The sequence below is a fragment of the Fulmarus glacialis genome, unplaced genomic scaffold (assembly GCF_000690835.1).
Source record: "Fulmarus glacialis isolate BGI_N327 unplaced genomic scaffold, ASM69083v1 scaffold9212, whole genome shotgun sequence".
NCBI lineage: Eukaryota > Metazoa > Chordata > Aves > Procellariiformes > Procellariidae > Fulmarus > Fulmarus glacialis.
In genome coordinates, this window is record NW_009198400.1 from 1,705 (window position 1) to 20,307 (window position 18,603).

At 40.1% G+C, this 18,603-nt stretch overlaps 1 protein-coding gene across 1 annotated transcript in view; it reads left to right on the plus strand.

The window, feature by feature from the left end:
• Positions 1-12,762: 12,762 nt before the first annotated feature.
• Positions 12,763-18,603, plus strand: part of ABCC3 (ATP-binding cassette, sub-family C (CFTR/MRP), member 3) — a 35,055-nt gene continuing 29,214 nt past the window's right edge. The window contains exons 1-5 of the mRNA XM_009572877.1: positions 12,763-12,933; positions 13,844-13,969; positions 14,863-15,000; positions 16,725-16,850; positions 17,636-17,697. Coding sequence (XP_009571172.1) covers positions 14,983-15,000; positions 16,725-16,850; positions 17,636-17,697 — 206 coding nt within the window. The 5' untranslated portion in view covers positions 12,763-12,933; positions 13,844-13,969; positions 14,863-14,982. The remainder of the gene's footprint in view (positions 12,934-13,843; positions 13,970-14,862; positions 15,001-16,724; positions 16,851-17,635; positions 17,698-18,603) is intronic.

Sequence of the window (18,603 nt, forward strand, 5' to 3'; positions counted from 1 at the left end):
ATTGTTTAGAGTCAGAACAACCTTCCATCTGTGTAATTGTTTTAAAAAATGGTACTCAATAACTCTGTGAAATGGAACATGTTACCAGCAGATTGAACTCCGTGACCAAGAGTCTTATACCCTATTTTTGGCAGCCAGTGGTATTTTCTCTGTTAACAGGAGTGTATACAGTGAACTGATTTTATGAGAGATTTTGAGTGATGACCATGTAGATGACAGTGACCTTGAAATGATTTGCGGTGCAAATATGCTGTTCCATAAGAAAACGTAGGTAGAGGCTTCTTTTTGAAATATGTCCACAAAAGTTGGGGTTTCTCGTGCTGCTGTGCACTTGAAGAAGGGAGAACAAGGTGAAAGGCAGTTACTGGCCTGTGCATACAAACTAATAGCGTTCAGCTTTGCAGTTCAGATCAAAAACTTGATAACATGTGAACCAGTATTAATGTTCATTTTTTCATGGCTGATGAACTTAGACTTTTTCCCCATTCTTTGTCAAAGAAAATCTAGATATTTTTGGAAGCTGAATGACATGTTGGGGTCAGTTTTAAAACTGGTTAGAGTGAAAGGAAACATGCTGTTCCAATTTAAACAGTTCTTTGTTTTGGAGTTTAAACCACCTACAATACTTTTCTGTTAAAAGGAGCTCAGAATCGAAACAAAACAGTTTAGAATTAGTTCATGAAAATGTTTACATTGAAATATATCAACTTTAACAGATGATTGATTTATCTTGGATTTTTTTGGCTTATCAAAAGTGTTAAGGTTTCAACTCTTCACTGTGATGCAGGGTGGGGAATTTTGCTGGAAATGTCAACGGGTTGGGTTTTTTGTGTTTGTGCAGAGGCAAAATAATTTCCTGTTCAACCCATTTTAGAAATAAGAAATTAAAGGCAAGGTCACGTTAGAAATCTATAAAAGCTTCTGGCTTCCAGCTACTGCTTTACCTGTTGAACATGGAATCAGCAAATTGTTAATACAAATATAGGGTATTTATATATAAAAGAGGAACAACCAGAACATTATTTTTTCAAAATGCAGTATGAACAATCTCTTCATCTGAACACTTAGAAACATACTGTCTACTTCAATTGAGAATTTGAAGCTAATTGTTAATATCTTCTAGCAGTGTTCCCATGCTAAATGCCTTTTGGGAGGAGATGAATGTGATAGTGCATACCCACACAAGGCAGTCTTTAGGTGTGTTATTTACTATTGCCCATAATTACCTCCTATTTGTTGTGTCACATATTTACTATGTGATAGTAAGCGTGCTAGATAGGCATGCCAATTAACGTGACCCACAATCTCTGTACCTGAGAAAGTAGATACCGGTGAATTATCACTTACTTGTTGCTTACGTCCTCCACTGTAGTAAAACGTGAGCGGTTCCTCCGAGAGGAGAACAAAGTGATCTCCTAGGGAGTGTTTGCTGCAAAAGTGTTTTGGCCTAGCGACTAAATAACACGAGTTTAGAAAACCAAATTCTGTTCCAGTGTAAAGATACGTTGTTTTTCTGCGGCTCAGACTCTCTGGGTAAAAAATGGCACTATGGCTGCTGTGAGGATAAAACATTAAGTGCTCTTGGGTACTTTTGGGATGATGGGTCATATAAACACCTTAGCCAACAGACAGACTAAGTGCCTAGGCTTAAGCAGCAGCTTGTGGTTTTGGTGTTGTTTTTTTTAACAGCATAAATAGGAAATGAGAGGGCAAGTGATAGAGCGCTTCAAAGGGGAGACCACAACTTCTAGTCAATTGTGGATGAGATCCAGGCTTGTTCCTTTTGATCCTGCTTAGCTGACAGAGCTCAGTTTCTTTGCCTACCCTGTGTCTTGGTATCCTGACAGATGTCTTTTTTTTTTCCCCATCCCACATGGAGTGCTGGGTCCTTCTTCATCCAGAGGCTCTTGAGTAATTCAACAGGAAGTTGCAGCAACTTTCAAAAGTAAACAATACCTCAGTCTTGTCTTTGAGATAGTCTCATACAAGCACCCCTTTAACCTTTAGGTTTGCAGATATTCCTTCACCTTGAGTCATTCTGTGAAATTTTGTAGATTTGGACTAAAAGTCATGCTGCTCTCTGGAAATGCAACTTCCTGCTGTGTTGGCTCAAAGTGCCACCAGTCTGCCCTCTGCATAATTTCCCCTTTTGCTTCGTCATGTATGATGTTTAAATTTTTTGTAGTCCAAGATGACTTAGGATAGCTGTAGTAAGAAAGAAATGTTTCTTTCAAGGAAGGTGACAAACAATGTACTTCTTGTGACATGTGTACAAGTTTATTTAAAAAAACCCTCACAACTTACGTGATTTGGTCCTAAATTAATAATAAAACATCAAATTTCAATTATTCCATTATATTTTCAACTAAACTCGTTCCAGCGGAGAAAGAGTGAAGTGAAAGGTGGTAGCAGGTCATTGCAAAGGAGGGATTCTGCAGTAGGATGGTATGGTCCACACAGTTCTTTATATATTAGCTTCCCCTTCTGCCACACTGTGATAAACACAGAATGTTCAGTGTTTATAGATATTTAAACACGATACAGATCTTTGTTAACTGCATCCAACTTCAGATAACTGAGTCCCACTTCTACAAATCTCTTCGCAAATGATTGCGTCAAGTATCTGTGTTCTTTCTCATGTTAGGTAGGAGGTCAAAATAGGTAACTTTAATGGTCTTTTCAGACATCAGATCTATGAAGTTATGCTCTCTCAAAGGGTAGCTGCGTTGGTAACATCCTGAACTTAAAAGCAATTCAGTACTCAAGCTCAAATCCTCCAAGATTTTAAGATTCTTGAATTGAGTTGAATGGAAGCTATTACTAAAGGATTTAGGCCTCAGATTCTCAATGTCAAGGGCAGTATAAATATTTATCACTAGATTTGGAGTATTTTCCAGGACCTATTATCATTCATCTGTGTGTAAACGGCATAATAGACTGTATTTGAATCTGTTTGGGAAAGATAAAGTCTGGATTTGAGAGTTGTGAGCAAAATTTAATACCAGTGAAAGCTGCCAATATCAAGGTTTTATGGAGTCCTTCAGTGACAGTGTCAATTAATGACATTCATTTTGGTAGACTATGTGAATGTGATTGTTCATGTTTTTCAAGAAAAGCAGTTATTGCTATTTCCTTCAAACGAGCACACTGACAAGTCAAACGAAAGTACAGTCCTCAGTGCAGGAGACTGGGGGCAGCTGATAAAACTGTCACCATCAACATCTGACCAGCATGGCTGAGTCCCTTCTGGAATTCCCATTTGCAATTCTGGAATTGCAGGAAAAAGGATTTTCAGGAAAAAAAATGGCCAAGGGGAGAAAAATATTTTTTTGCCCAGGTGCACTGTGGCTTTGTGGGAGATGCTTCACAAAGATCTTTTGGACACAAAAGCCTGCATGTCCTTCCCTTCCACATGTGTCCTGGGCGTAGGACAGTAAAACTTGAGGATGCTGTGACATGGGGCAGATGGTAGGGAGGCAAGGTCCTACCTTGCTTTAATGGAGGATTGAAGCCCCACCGGGAGACTTTCTCTGTAGCAAAACTCAAGGTCATATCTGTTCTTCAGCTTTTAACATAACTGTTCCTCCCTGGTCACAGCTCTGAGCGTTTTAGCTTAAGTGACATAGCCGGTAGATGTAGTGTCTGGGACTCAGGAATAAAGTTTGCCTCCTGAAAATAAATAATATCTGAAAAAAAACCTGAGTCATATGAGGCACTCCTTAAAATGGAGCTTATTTAATCACTATAGTTAAGAATATAAAGCATTTCGAGATGGGCCTAACCTACCATGTAGGCAAATTGCTATGCCACTGGAGATATAATCCTTTCCTTTCTACATGTGTAAATTTGTAATGATGTATTAAAATGAAGACACTATTGCTGTTTAAAATTTAATTTTAAGTAAATTCCTTTGAGAAACCTATTAAATGGGATCTTTGGTTTTTCCAGTAAGCTAATGCTCCATTTGTCTCCTGATACTGCTGTGAATATGATGGGCCATTATCCAGTCGCATGTTATTTGGCTGAGCCGGAGGAGAGCATAGGGGCAAGCAGCCAGAGATCTTCCCAGGAATGCATTCAGGCTTTTCTACAACTAGCAGCCTTGATTCTGTGCTGGACCTGTGTGAGCTGGCATCTTGTCCCTGTGCGGATCTCACGGCAGCATGAGAGGTGAAGTCAATGTAATAAAACTTAGATCATTTACAGTAATGTCACGTGCCAGTGTCATAAAGCTTTGAACTAGAACAGAATAAGAAATGAAGGAGGGGGAGAAGAAAAACTATTTCAGAGTTGTTTCAAATGTCAAAGTCATTTAGTTTCAGAAGTAATAATTTCTTTTTTCATTCTGAAACTTTCTGAGAATACAGAAATACATTTTACACTTGTGCAATTAAAAAAAAGACGCATACTTCTCATTTCTTCCTTTGGTATCTCTCCTTTCCCCCCTAGTTGAGTGACTTGTATTCTAGAATCTCCCTCACCTCAGACACGCAATTTTTTTCATTTCCCTTTGTTATTATGTACGTTTGGAAACACGGAAAAGTAAAAGGGGAAAAACCGCCATGTTCTGGATATCATCTTTTTATTACAGTAAGGGGAGGTGAGAGCAGGCAATGTGAAACAAAAAGCATTAAAAAACTTTATGGTTTTATGTTTTGTCTCCTTTGAAAAAGCAAGGTATATCTTCTGGGGAAATAGTTTACTACTTGAAGATTTATCAGATGGAAAACCGTGGCCAGTGGTAATCTGCATATGCAGCAATGCTATTCTGTCTGCTGCTTTTTTTCCCTTTTTTCTCCTGCCCTGATACAGAGTTGCTACCTCTTGCTTACATGTTGGTGACTTGCAAAAATTTACTTTCCATGTCTAAGCCTCTTTGTGGCAAAGTGTGAAAGTCCTGGCTCATTTGGGTATTTGAAGCATCGTTATTGTAAGCATGTTGCAATTGGGCCACTGTGGTCTTACACCAGTTCTTTAGGGATGGCGCTGCTCTCTTCATACCACCACTGGCTGGGCAGATTCAGTTGCAGGGTGTTTGTACAGATCGTAGTTAAACATGATTCTTTTAGAAATAGGAGTTTCTGGGTGTTGAAAATCAAGTTTTAAACTTTATGTTTACATTGCTTAGTTGATATTGGAGAGAAGCTGTGCATGCAATTGGTTTGGGGTAAAACAATGTACCAGGACAGTTCTGCCTTTGCTCTGATTTCTCTGATTAACATATTCCTTTTCCATAGTTACCTGATCCCATCTTTTATTTATCTCTGAATTTTTTGGCTTCACAACACTGAAGGCCAACTTTCACTTTAAGAAGAAGGGAAGAGAAGAGAGAATAGCTGAGAGGGTGGGGGGAGGCATAGGAGCAGATGTTTCCCACTGGTGCTACCTGTAGTGGTGCTCTGTGAGCTCTTCTTCTCTCTGAAACTATTGTCATGGTTTAGGGGCAGACTGTAGAGTTCACTCTTCTTCCAAATAAAAATGACTGAAATAAGTAGGTCTGTTGACTGAGAGATGAGTACCATTTGTGCAAATTAACTCTGAGAGTGTAGCTAGAGTGTAAAGCTTGTCTGTGTCAGGTGAGCTTAGGTCAGTTCTGTGAGTGATAAACCAGGCTTAATCTTGGCATTAAAGCTCATTAGCACCCAGAGTCTGCCTTGCTCTCTAAACTGCTGCTGCATTTGACTTCTTGGTGCTCCCCTAATGAGTGTCCCTGCAGCTGAAGAATGTGACCAACCTTGGATGCTTGAGATGGCACGTCACCTTTGTATCCTGCCTCATCAAACTCCCACACTACTGTCATGTTAAAGACAGCCTTAACCAGACATTAAAATCTCATTATTGCTACAGTCATTTTGTTGGTTCCAGCTCCCGCTAGGCAGGCGGAGTGTCAGAGCAGCACTGATGACAATTTTTTTGTGACAATCCCTTATTATTGTACAGCAGCCCAACTGGATGGGCCAGATTAAAATGGAGGAGTCAGGGTGGGAAGGGGAAAAAATAAAGCGGGGACCATCTCATTTGCAGCTGTTTCAGCTGTTCCTACCTCTTCTTAGTTGAGCTACATTCATTATGATCCTTGGATTTAGCCTGTTCCTTTCAACTGAAAGGAGATCAGATGGCTGAGATTAAGGATATTCCCCCACACCCACATCACATGGGCTGAAATACAGCAACCCACTCCTTTATTTGTACTTGCACAAGGCCATAGGAAAGGCCTTTGATGATGCAATTAAAAGAAAGTTTTCTCTGCAACAGTATATAGCTTTGATCAATTCTGAAAGACAGTCGGGGACTTTCTTCTGCTGAAAGAATGATCCTGTTTCCTTTTCCTCTCAATCCTGCTTTTGATTCATGAGGATGTACCTCTATGAATCGTACCTCTATGGTTGCCTTCACCTCTGCAAGTCAATAGATGTCCTTCTGTCCAAGCAAGAAGACTGACTGCAACTAAAACACTTGAAGTAGATGGATTTTACTTTTACTTTAGGTGTATGTTGTCTTAGATGCAGATATTTCCTGTGATCAACTTCTACTTTACTCTCTCTCTTAAACTACCCCCATTTCCTGGGGTTGCATGACTGTGGCAGAATACGAACCTACTTTTTTTTCATCCTGCCTCATTTTTGTTCATGAGGGTAGAGAAGCTCTGAACTTCTACTCTTAAAACTCAAAAACTAAAAGGAGAAGAAAGAGAAACTTACTGTTTTGTGTAACACCTGTCACTAAGCCCGTACATTGATTTTTGGATGTCTGGTCCACAGTTCTCAAGTGGATTGCGTGGTTGGTACCGTTCATACCATGAAACTTCAACTCGAGCAAAAACCTGTGACTAGTTACTCCACAACCATAAACTAGCGCGTATAGGCTCTGAACTTGTGCAAGGTCTATTTGATCGATTAAAATAAGCCACTAATGATCCTTTTACTGCTGGAAAAGGAAGTTCAGCATCCTGCATGGTGTCCTTCACTAACGTAGATACCGTTGCAGTGTGCTTTGTAAACAGAAAAATACTATTTCTGTTTATTAACTGTGTGGTTCGTGCAGTACTATAAATGCTTATGACCTCTCAACCTCACCTTTTTTCCAAGCAGTATTGTTGTGTTGTTGCAGTGGAGAATGTCATTATCTTTTGCCCTGCCTTAAGAGGGGAGGGGGAAAAAAGGTTGTTCATGTAATCATGTGAAGGAATTGAGTTGTGCAGTAGTCACTGTGGATTAATGAAGCATGTTACTCCTTCTGTGCATAAGGGTGAAATTGTTCCTTTGGAAATGTAAACAGGTGATCTTGCTCTGAGAAGGCCATTTGAAACTGGCAGCCTTCTGGAGGCCTGGAGCAGACTGCTTGTTTGCATTTGTGCTCTAAAATGATTATTAGAGTTTGCCCCAAAGAGTTTACCAACAGGGACCAAGCCGAGGAGATGGACAACAGCTAGAAGTGAGAGGTGAGATATGGAGAGGCTGAGATGAAGCCTGCGCTGTAGCTAAGACTAAGTCCTGATAGTTTTTGGTGTTGTGGTTCAGAGCTACTGCAGAGCCATCCTCATTCTTGGGAGGAGGCAGTGTGGTAGAGCCAAAACTAAAACATTAAAACATCCTTTTTTTTTCCCCCCCACACTGTGCAAGTGAAACTCACTGGCGGGGTATTTACCAGATCTAGGGGCAAAAGAAGGGCAGGAAGATTCTCCTCTGCATTTAAGTTCTCACTAACAATTTCTTCTACAAGAGATACCATTTCCATGTTTATTTACTGCAGGGAAGCATTGTTACTTTCACTTATTCACTTCCCTATCTTTTACTCTTCATGTGTACCTTCCCAGTCAGCTTTCCAATTTGATTTTTAATCTTAAATAACGTGCCAACTAGTGATAACTGACACAGAATCAATGATATGGCATGTATTAACCTTGGGTAGAGTGTGAATGACGTCAACACAATGGCCTTCACCTTCCCAGCAGATAAAGAATGAATTTGTGTTTCCTGTGCTTTTCCTGATTCTTTTTGTGTTATAGAAACTTAGAGAGAAACATGTATTAATTTATCCATTCAATGGAGATAACTGCTTGAGACTACAAAAGGTATTTTTAGTCTTCCCTAGGGTTTGGAAGCTTTCCATTGCTGGCTGTTTGAGGAGCATTATTGCAGCGTCAGCTGTATGCCAGGTAAAGCCAGTGTGAGGCACTTTTATTTTAAACTTCTGTAGTGAAGTAGAGTTGGTTTAGACTTAAACCCAAGACCAGAACCCCAACTGAGGGGTTTAGACTTAAACCCAAGAACAGAGCCCCAGTAGGCTCTATTAACATCATCCTTGAGGTTTGGGAAAGGGATAGACAGGAATTTCCCTGTTCCTGTTTTTCAGCCTAGCTTTAGGCTTTCTGTTTGTTCCCCCTTTTCTTTAAAAGCTGTAAGGGATGATGTGCAAGAAACCCAAGATATGTTGCGTTGAACTTTTGTTTCCTTTAAAGGCATTATCAGTTTTAAGGATGGCCTTTTCAATAGCTGTGTTCTTTTCCAGAGGGGAAAGTTTAATAGAAAGTACTAAGTATCAGAGCAGATTTAATGTTGCTCAGAGCTTCCCCTGTTGAATACCTTCCCTTAAATGAAGATCATGTTTTTAAAATTGTTCATCTAAATGTAAGCCCTGCTGCACAGATGGCCCTTAATACGAGGGTCGTGTTTATCCAAAGACTGTGACTGGAGTGATGGGTATGATTGAAAGCTGCTGCAAGGGACAATTTCAATGATATTCTTAACTGATTAATAGAAAGCCCCACTAATTTGTAAGTTTTAGACTCCAGGGGACCCCTTGTCTGCTGTGAAACTGTAACAAGCATCTCTAATCTCATTTCCCATGGGTGTTGGCATTGCGTTTAAGTATTATTACAGGATTAAGTAAATTGTGTGCCCAGGGAGTTCGGTACAGTGGGCTGGTATTTCTACAATGCTGTATCTCACCAGCAGAGCCTCCAACCTGATCCATGATACTGCATCCAAGGAAATGCTGCTGCTTACAGACAGTTGCCACAGAGCTCTTGGCAGTCTGGAGGAGCCACAGAGCACAGTGGGAGTCTGGATTAGGAAGAGGTCGCAGGTTACTGCCCTTAAGATTCGCTTGTGGGGAAGCGAGCTGACAGCAATGTTAGCTGTGATGGACAGGCTGGCTGTTACAATTTCCCTGGGATGAGTTTCTTAGAGAAAGTGGTGTTTCACAACACGTGCTGCTGAGTATTTCCCCTTGTGAGATGCCTGTTGATGGGTCACCCCGGCTCTGGGTCACCCCGGCTCTGGGTCACCCCGGCTCTGGGTCACCCCGGCTCTGGGTCACCCCGGCTCTGGTCACAGAGCTGCCTGCAGAGTGTTTTCAGTGGGCTTTCATTGAGGGGGACCCTGAGACAGAGCTGTGATGCACAGAGGAAGGTGAGCGGCTCTCAGGACAGCACAGAGCCATGAGCCGAGGAATATGTGTGCTACCTAACGTCAGTGTATTCGACCTCTTTCAATAGCAAGTCCAAAGAAAACACTGAAACCCAGACAGCTCAAGGTGGGTATTTTCATCCTCAATCAGAATGGGACGCAAGAAGCATTTAAACTTGCTCTGCTTACCAGGACACAGTTCAGAATATGGAAAGGCAAAGCCAGATTACAGCAGGAGCCTTAAAGATAGGAGTCAAAGAGCTGGTGTGTCCCTCCAGCCATTGCTTCTTGTGTTTGTTCTCAAGGGTGGAGTTCCATAACTTTACTACTGAATTGAAGGGTATTTAGCAATATTTAACAATGTTGGCTTGATCAGGGTAGATTGTATTGAGACTTCGTGCCATATTCTGACTAAAAATGAGTTGTTTAGGGTTGGAGTGGATGTTGGAATATATGCTGTCAGTGTGGTGATTTATAAAGCCATAAAGCGGAACTCCAGCTCTGTGAAAACAGATCCAGCTTGGTAAGAAATGTGGTAAGAAACGCAACTTTCAGATTCCCAGATTTAAAAGTAATAATAATAATAATTCATAGCAGAGTCCCTGCTACGTGGCACATGGCATAGCAGCATTAGTCCACTGTGGCCCAGTCTTAGGGAGAGCAAGTAATTTGCATGCAATTACACTACTTAAATGTTTTAGATACTGTGTCTTCTAACAGGAATCCCTCTCATTGTATTCAAGGATGGAAAGAGTCTGCTCTCAGAAAACACCAATTCGTTGAAAGGGACTTTTTACAGAAACAGATCTGTTCCAGGAAAGCTTGTTTATCTGGTCCAGGATGGAATTGGACCTGGGTAAACATTACCAAGATAGCCAGTAGTCAGGTCTGTCACCTTGGACGTAGGTTTCTCCTTCAGCCCACATCCCCATTTCCCATGTGCCATGGAAGTAGTAGGCTCTTGGTCATTGGGTGGGTGCTGTTTCTTGTACTTTCACATAGTTTTGGAAAGGTTCCACTTTTATTCTCAGGGATAACTCAACCGAATCTCAAAATCTTACGTGTTTTTTTAGGACAGAATTTTTGTTTTCTGGCCAGCTGTATTTATACATTCAGAAATGTAAGTCCTTTGCCTTGTTTAAATAAGAGTTAATGAAAACCTTTAAATGGCTTGGCAGCCATACAGTCTGTGTCTTGGATACAATAGTCAGCTTGTGTTCAGTCCGAAGTTAATGGACATCTGGGGCAGTTTCTAGGTTGCTGTCAGACAGAAAACCATTTCTGGACATTTTGGTCTTATAGGAAAGGTTTAAATTAAGAGTGCTTTTCTCCCCCCCCCCCTAACTTTTCCCTTAAACAGAATCTTTGTTTTATTCTGTGCCCAGTTGTTACTATTCTTCCTTAGCTTTCCTGTTCCAGGATTTTTTCCAACAAGCAAAAGGAGCACAATTGCAAACATGCTCAAGGCATTGCTAAACCACATGTAATTTAAAGAGGAAATTAGTATTTTGTTGAATAAATGATAGTAGATAAGCTCCTGCTTTGGAACTAAAGAGCTCTTCAGCTCCAAAATTCAACAGGGCATCCCCTGCCCCAGGCAGGGTGGCTGCTAGGGGAGTTTGTCATGTTAGAGATGCTGAAATGTTTTGATGATAAGCCAAAAATGGGTGTTCTTTAAACGTTATCTTCCTTTCTGGTGCCAGAGACCTGGTCGCTGGAGGAAAACACAGAAATAGTTTGAATGTGAGGAGTTTTGTTTGGTTTTGATCTTGTGTTTGAACTGCAGTGTAATTGCCCCTGTGTTGTTGATTTGTGCCTGAAGTTTCCCCTAGGTCGGGACAAACCTGCTTAGGTAAATGGGAATGTTTTTATTCCCTTGGCCCACGCCAGATGCTTGCGTGCCTCTGAAAGAGCCATTTCTCAGCTGGAGACGCACTAACCCTGCATCAGTAAAGGGTGCAGTTCAGATGCGCAGCTAATGGATTTGTGCCACCCTTCACCACTGCCAGAGGTTTCATTTATGGCAAAGCTGAAGTACTGAGTGACAAACTTGTCACCGTTCAGCCAAACCATCCTGCAACCTGCCAAGGCTTTGTAGTTTCATTACACTTATGAGCTCTTTCGTGTGTATGTGGACTGATGCAGTGATGCATGTCCCTTCTGACAGATCATCACCAAAATTGAAAGATTGTCAGCAGGTTGTGGCTCTTCAGTTCTCCTAAAATCAACCATTGCTTTCAGCATTCGGTCTCTTTTGTATTGGTAAACAAAAGCAGGACTGGAAATACTTTTGAAGAATTCATATTCAGACTAGTCAGTCATTAATTTATAAGGGGTGGGGAGAAGTGGCTCAGCTTAACTGAAACATACTTCTACTGATAGCTCATACCCAAAAATAATTAGGTACAAGTAAATGATTCTAGTGCAGAGATAAGGCATATTTGAACTGCAGATATCTTAGTTTTATCATCTGCTTGTTAACGATAGTACAGCAAAGTAATTTTACGTTTCCTGCAAGTAAGTGTTTATCTACCACATTTAAGATGACACATCAGATGGTGAAATGCAAGTTGTGGATTTCCAGTAGGTTTCATTAAAACCAAGTTCCCCTTAAACGTACTGAAATTTCTGCTTTAGTTTGAACTTGTGTAACTGTGTGTTTGCACGTGGTGGATTCAAATCTTTAGGTACAAGTTGCATATGTGAATTGTGGTGTCCAGGGTCACAGATGGAAAGCATTGCTTGCAATGTTTGCAAGAAAACCCGTATTCCTACCTCCATGTACAATACATTCCTTTTACCTTTGTTTAGAACAGGGAAGTAATTATAGTTGGAGGCATATGAGTAAGAAGGACAAAATTTTAGTCATAAATGGAGTGGGTTTTCCCAGGTCAACATATGGTTGATCTAAATCTGATCATTTTCTCCAGTGCTGGACATTCTTGCTGGATGAGTTCTCAAGTTGAGCATTTTGCCTCCAGAGCTTTGTTTAGCAGTTGCACTCCAGGCTGGGAATGCCTGAGAAATGCTGTGCTATCAGCACTTGTAACTAAGCCTTAGCAAAGACAGAAACACAAGGGGTTTGTCTGCTACAAAATGTGTGTCCAGCTGAGATACAGGAGGGCAGAAGTCTGTCTTTCTAGGTTTTGCCCAGTATTTAAAACTGTACTTAGCCCTTTTACTATAGCAGATTAACCACAAGTAGTTTGGATAGGTATTTTTGGAAAGCTTTTACTAAGGCCATTTGCTAACTCCAGCAGAATTTGGATACAACTTCTTCAAGCAGATGTTCCAATTGGCAGCACTTCTGCCTCTCTATTAATAAATGTCTCATCTTTTTTTCCAGGATTCAAATCTTTCGATACACACTGATAATCCAGACCTGACACCCTGTTTCCAGAATACCATCCTAGCATGGATCCCTAGCATTTATCTATGGAGTGCATTACCCTTTTATCTTCTCTACCTAAAGCACAACAAAAGAGGGTACATCGTGCTTTCCGTGTTGAGCAGGTTCAAAACGGTAAGATCTCTTTGCAGTGCTCCACGAGTAATGTGCAGTTTTGAGTTTGTTAGCATTGGTTCAGTATCCACGCAAGTGCTGCAGTAGGGTTTAAACAAAATTCCCTCTGATTTATGGGGGAACTGAAGAACTTGCTTATAGGAAACAACGGTGAAGGTACAGACTTCCGAGGAAGGATACCAAAGGATAGCTCATCTGTAAGGAAATCCATCCTGCGAGCCCACCTTTCTGGGTAGAGGGAGGAGTTGATTGCTCTGCAGAAGAGAGTTCACCCCTTTGTTGAGCCAAAAATATGCTGCTTCACCCTTACTTAAGCTTTAAACTACTGAAAGCTGCAAAACAAAGACCTTAAGGTAGGTCTGGTGAGAATTTCATCTCATTGTGAAAGTAAGCACAAGAAGGTATTTTTTCAAGCCACTCTAGCCACCCAATAGCTATATGATTTCATCTGCATCTTGTGCTTAAGAGATGGCTGGTGTCAATAGCACCTCTGGTTTATAAATGGCTAGGTCTAAGGAAAGCAAGCAAGTCACTTTCCATAGGCCATGAGAGAACTGGGGTTATTCCTGGAGAAAAATTCCAGGCATCTGCTTCAGTGCATGTATGCCTTTAATCTGGATGCTGCCTGTGTTTCCAATCAAAACTGAATAGTATGGGAAAAAACAGGTAAATAGCAGTCTTTGTACTGGTTGTGTTTGCAAATCCCTCAGAAAGAGTTGAGACGAGATCCTTGGTTTGAGGGCAGTGGGACAGTTCCATTAGCCTAACTGCAGCTGATAATGCAGCCGTGTTGTTCTGTTTACACAGCTTTGTCTTGCTGGGAATCTATGAATCACAACAGTTTTGCTAGCCCCCTGACTGCCCCTGGAGATGAGTTTACCGAATGCTGTTTCTGTTTGACTACTTTCAGCTGCTCGGTGTCCTGCTGTGGTGCGTGAGCTGGGCAGATCTCTTCTACTCTTTCCATGAGCTCCTGCAAAACAGAACACCTCCACCAGTCTATTTTGTAACTCCATTGATCGTTGGCATCACTGTGGTTCGTAGCTGTTTCTGTTTATTGTGACCAATAAGAATAACTCTTTCTTAGACAGATGAGGGAGGAAAAGGATTCTTTTGCATTCATTGCTTTATCCTGTACTCTTTTAACTGAATTATTAGTACTTGTATTAATGAAGCAAATTTTGCTTACCGAAAAGGCTGCAGTTACAGAGATCTCTCTCATGTAGATTCGGCTGTGTAAATTAAAATCTTTATGATGGAGAGATTGTTCTGCCTCCCACCTTGCTCTCATCTATTTTTCCAGGCTTGTGATCCAGGTGTGGAGAGAATTTGGATATGACCTTGCCTAAACAGGGAGATATGATAGAGTGTGGCTTGTGCATTGTTCAGTGTTGTATTGGACTTTGTAAAACTGGGTCTCTTATCTGGTGGTTGTTCCTCCATTAAACAGAAAGCAAATTTGCTTTGCCTAGGATGACAAACAGGCTTGTGGCTGTTGTATGAAAAATGAAGCAGGAAAATTTGCCCATTAAGTTTTTCATGCCCTTGGTTAGATTTCTTTTAAATCTTGTTTTGTAGACAAGTCATGATTGTCCATCTGGACTGGAGAAATGATAGCTCTTACATTTGTTCAAAATGTTTGTAGCTAATATTTAGTTGTGCCTAGCCCTGGTACAAAGTCTGGTTTAAAAATTGAATTCTGGAGATGAGGCTCTGAAAACAGTAAAACCAAATTATTTTCTAAAGTTATTTGCTGCTTTCCTTAGATAGAGGAGGTTTTGCCATTGAATTCTGTGAAGTTGTGATGGGGCCTTATTTCAGAGAGGTCCTGTTGTTGATGATGACTCTAATGGCTGCCAACTAAGAGTGTGAATAAGGGGAGCAGTGGGACGGGATTGTGTTCATGTGTTCCTGTATTTACTTTTACAGCTGTTAGCTACATTGCTTATTCAATACGAAAGGCTGAGAGGAGTTCAGTCCTCTGGAGTGCTCATTATCTTCTGGTTTTTGTCTGTGCTCTGTGCCGTGGGGCCTTTCCGGTCTAAGATCATGACTACAACAGCACAGGTAACATGCCATCCTTGTTAGCACTTGGAGAACAGGAAATGTAGCATTAACATCTCTGTGAAGGGAATGAATCACTGAGTTTGGAATCAGATCTGAGCCCAGCTTTTGCCAGAGAGAAAGAGAAGTTTGGTTCCGTTGCCTTGACTCAGACTTGTGTAACTTGAAGGGAACTGGGATTTCTCATGTAATGTCAAAAAGCAGATTTTACTTAGCCCAAGGCTATACTGGAAACCTGATAGACATGTGAGGGCTATACCAACACTGTATATATATTAGAACAGACTCTTTTTTTTTTTTCTTTTTTCCTTTCCTTTTCCCTTTTGCTGCCCCCTTCCCCTGCCATGCTTAAATAGGGATGGGTAGTAATCGGAGATGATGCATTTTAATATGTAATATTCCTTTTTTGCTTAGGCAGCTTGGCCACATTATACAGCTCCATAGGCTTTCTTTTGTCAGTGCCTGATGTGCTGAGGACAGCATTTTGACTCCAACTGTGGCTGTAAATAGAGAACAGAAAGTTGGAGGAAGAGGAAAGAAACCTGGCCTGTTGTGATTCCTGTTTGAAAACATAGCAGGTTCTCCTGCAGTAAGAGAGTTGTTCTTTTTTTCACAGAAACAAATTTCACTGAGTAGGGCAAAGCAGATTGCTTCAGTGATTGGATCATCAAAGGCTAGGAGTGAAAGAGTATTTGAAAAACATTAAGGTGATTGCTTCTCCTCAGTGAAATCCGTGTTGATTCTGTTTGGTGATTTCTTTTTTTTTATACTTACTTTTTTGTAACTATTAGCAGCATTATCCTTTTAGCAAGGATTTTGCTATACGAGGCTGTTGTAAACATTCCAGCGGAGATTGAATTAAACCTTAAATGACAGTCTGTGCAGAACTTCTTCAGAAAATAGCTGCAATCCTGGTGATACCCTTTCAAATACCACTTAAAGTCAATTTTAAAACTGTAGTAGTGGTGAATAAGTACAAATATTGGACTATCAATGTTTGAATCCTTAATCAACTTAAAATTATGTGTGCAGAGTCTTAGATCGGGTATGGCTAACATTTCTCCTGTTCTTGCAACTGCTGAGGACCAAATATTCTTTCTCTTGCACTTAAGGTTTACATTTTAAGTGAATGATGAGAGCATTCACAACTATATTAGGTTATGAAAGAGCTGTATAAGGAACATACCCTCACAGCAAGAAGTTTTAAGTCAACTGCAGACTCATATGAGTAGGAAAGGAAATAACTCTAGAGCAGATGGAACTGTTGTTATGCAATACAGTGTTTTTTTGCAGCTTCTTCTCAAAGTATTTGACACTGACTGCTTGTCATTGACAAGATACTAAAGTAAATGGATGTTCTCTGATCTGGGTTGACAATTCCTGTGCTTAAGACATGATCTTGCAAGAACCCCTGGAGGTAATTTAAAAGGATGTCATGTAGCCCTGATTCCAGAGAGTGTCTGCATGCAGTGAAAATATATAAGCACTTTGAACTTGACATAATTTAATGAAAAGCTTGGAGATAAGCATGTTCTTAGACACTTTACAGAGTACATGCATACTTTTTTAAGATAATTCCTGCTAGCAACTACTTTGTACTGTTCAACTGTAGAGGAAGAAAGGAATTGCGAAAAGCAGCTGTGAAAAAGTCAGAGAGTGTGTGTGTGTTGGGGGAACTGGGAAGTACAATAAAAACAATCATTTACTGTGTTTCTTTTTCCCTCTAGGGCCATGTAAATGAAAGGTTCAGGTTTACCACGTTTTACATCTACTTTGCTTTGATAATCATTGAGTTAATCCTTTCATGTTTTAAAGAAAAGCCTCCATTTTTTTCCCCTGTTAATACAGATCCTGTAAGTATTTTTACTTTGCTTTATTTGCATTTTACGTACTATGTCATGTTTTGAGAGTTTCACTGAGAATACTTGTCATTGAAAACAACTTTGGATTGTCATTGAGATTGCAGTAGTTAGTGACCTCCTTACAAAACACCGGGTATGAAGAGTAATATTGGGGTTTGAAGCCTTTTTCCATTATGTTCCATCAGTAATGACTGGAAGCTATGTAGTGAAAGCAGCCCTTCTACTTGTTGCTTCACAGCAGTTTAAATTAGATTTATGAACACTGAAGTGTAATATTAATTATTTCAGGAGTGGTTTTTGTGGAGATGGTGGTCTACTTGTTTAACATTCATTTAGAGTTAGCTAAAGTCTATAAGAGTTGTCTTAATAAACGAGTTCTATATGTGTTGAGAATAAATATGGAAAAACATTAATAACAGAAGATTAAATTTCTTCTCCAATTCATAAAATGGTCTCTATAATTGGATTTATGTTTGAACCAAGCTGAGAGAGGAGTTGAGTTCATTTCTTAAAATGAACATTTCAGAAACTATAGAATGTCATTTCACTGTATATAAGTGTGATTTAAAGGCAGTATATGAAGCAATTTTTAAAGATAAGAGTTCTGACATGGAAAATGAAAGAAATCAATTTTATGTCTCATTAGGACATAGGTACATACATGTAATATACCATATAATATACCAAAACAGATCAAAATAGGCTGTCTTCTTGTTAAAATAATGGTAAATGTCTTTATTTATTTTGGTTTTTTTTCCCCCATAACTTTACTATAGAATCCGTGTCCAGAGTTAACTTCAGGTTTCCTGTCAAGATTGACATTTTGGTGGTTTACAAGGTGAGCTTCTCTTTTCAAGCCGTTGGACAGCTGACAACCCCAAACTCTACTTGTGATATATGTTGTACAGAGTTAGCAATACACAGATTTTTCCTGTGAAAGTAGTTGATGTCGGATGCTCTTTCATCCACAGTGGTGTCAGCACTTCTAGTGTTTGCCTTTTTAGAAACAGCTTTCAGAGTGCTCATACTTCCCAAACTTCTTCTCTGAAGAGTAGTGGCAACAATTGTGGCATGACTAATAGGGTGTACAGCCTGGTTGTGCTTACCGCATGCTGGAGTATAATCTAAAGCAAGATGTAAGACTGCGTTCCACAAGATTAATTGTGGCAACCTTTCAGCCACCTGAGGATGCATTTTATTTCCTGTTGAGATTCATGGGTGAATGCTTTTTTGTAAGGACATTTTCCAGGTAAGAGGGAAAGTAAACTGGGTTATATATACAAATGATTACCACCAACTGATACTGCTGTCAAAAGGCATGTGTATTAAAGATGCAAATTTGAGATTGGGCTTACTACTACTTCATGATAAAGAAGTGGAACAGCTGTCAAAGGGCATGTTAAGACCCGGTTTTCCCATAGTGGTTGAGGGTGTTGAGATCTTCATTCTTCCATCCATGTAACTTTATTGTCATGGCAACAGCCCTGTAAAGTTCTTTTTAGTGAGAGAGTGGGATCTTTCTAAACTTCCAGAGTTTTGAATTTTTCAGCTTCCCCATCGAGATTCGTGGCAACTAGATGTTTGCATGCCTTGACAAAATTCCTCTTACAGTTGAGGAACTCTAATTTTCAGAGAAATCTGATTTTCCTTTAACTTACGTGAGCTTTGCTTTTGCATTTTGTTCACCTCTGACAGTTATTCCAGATAGACTTAGTTATTTTCACTTCTAAAGCTTCACTGTTTT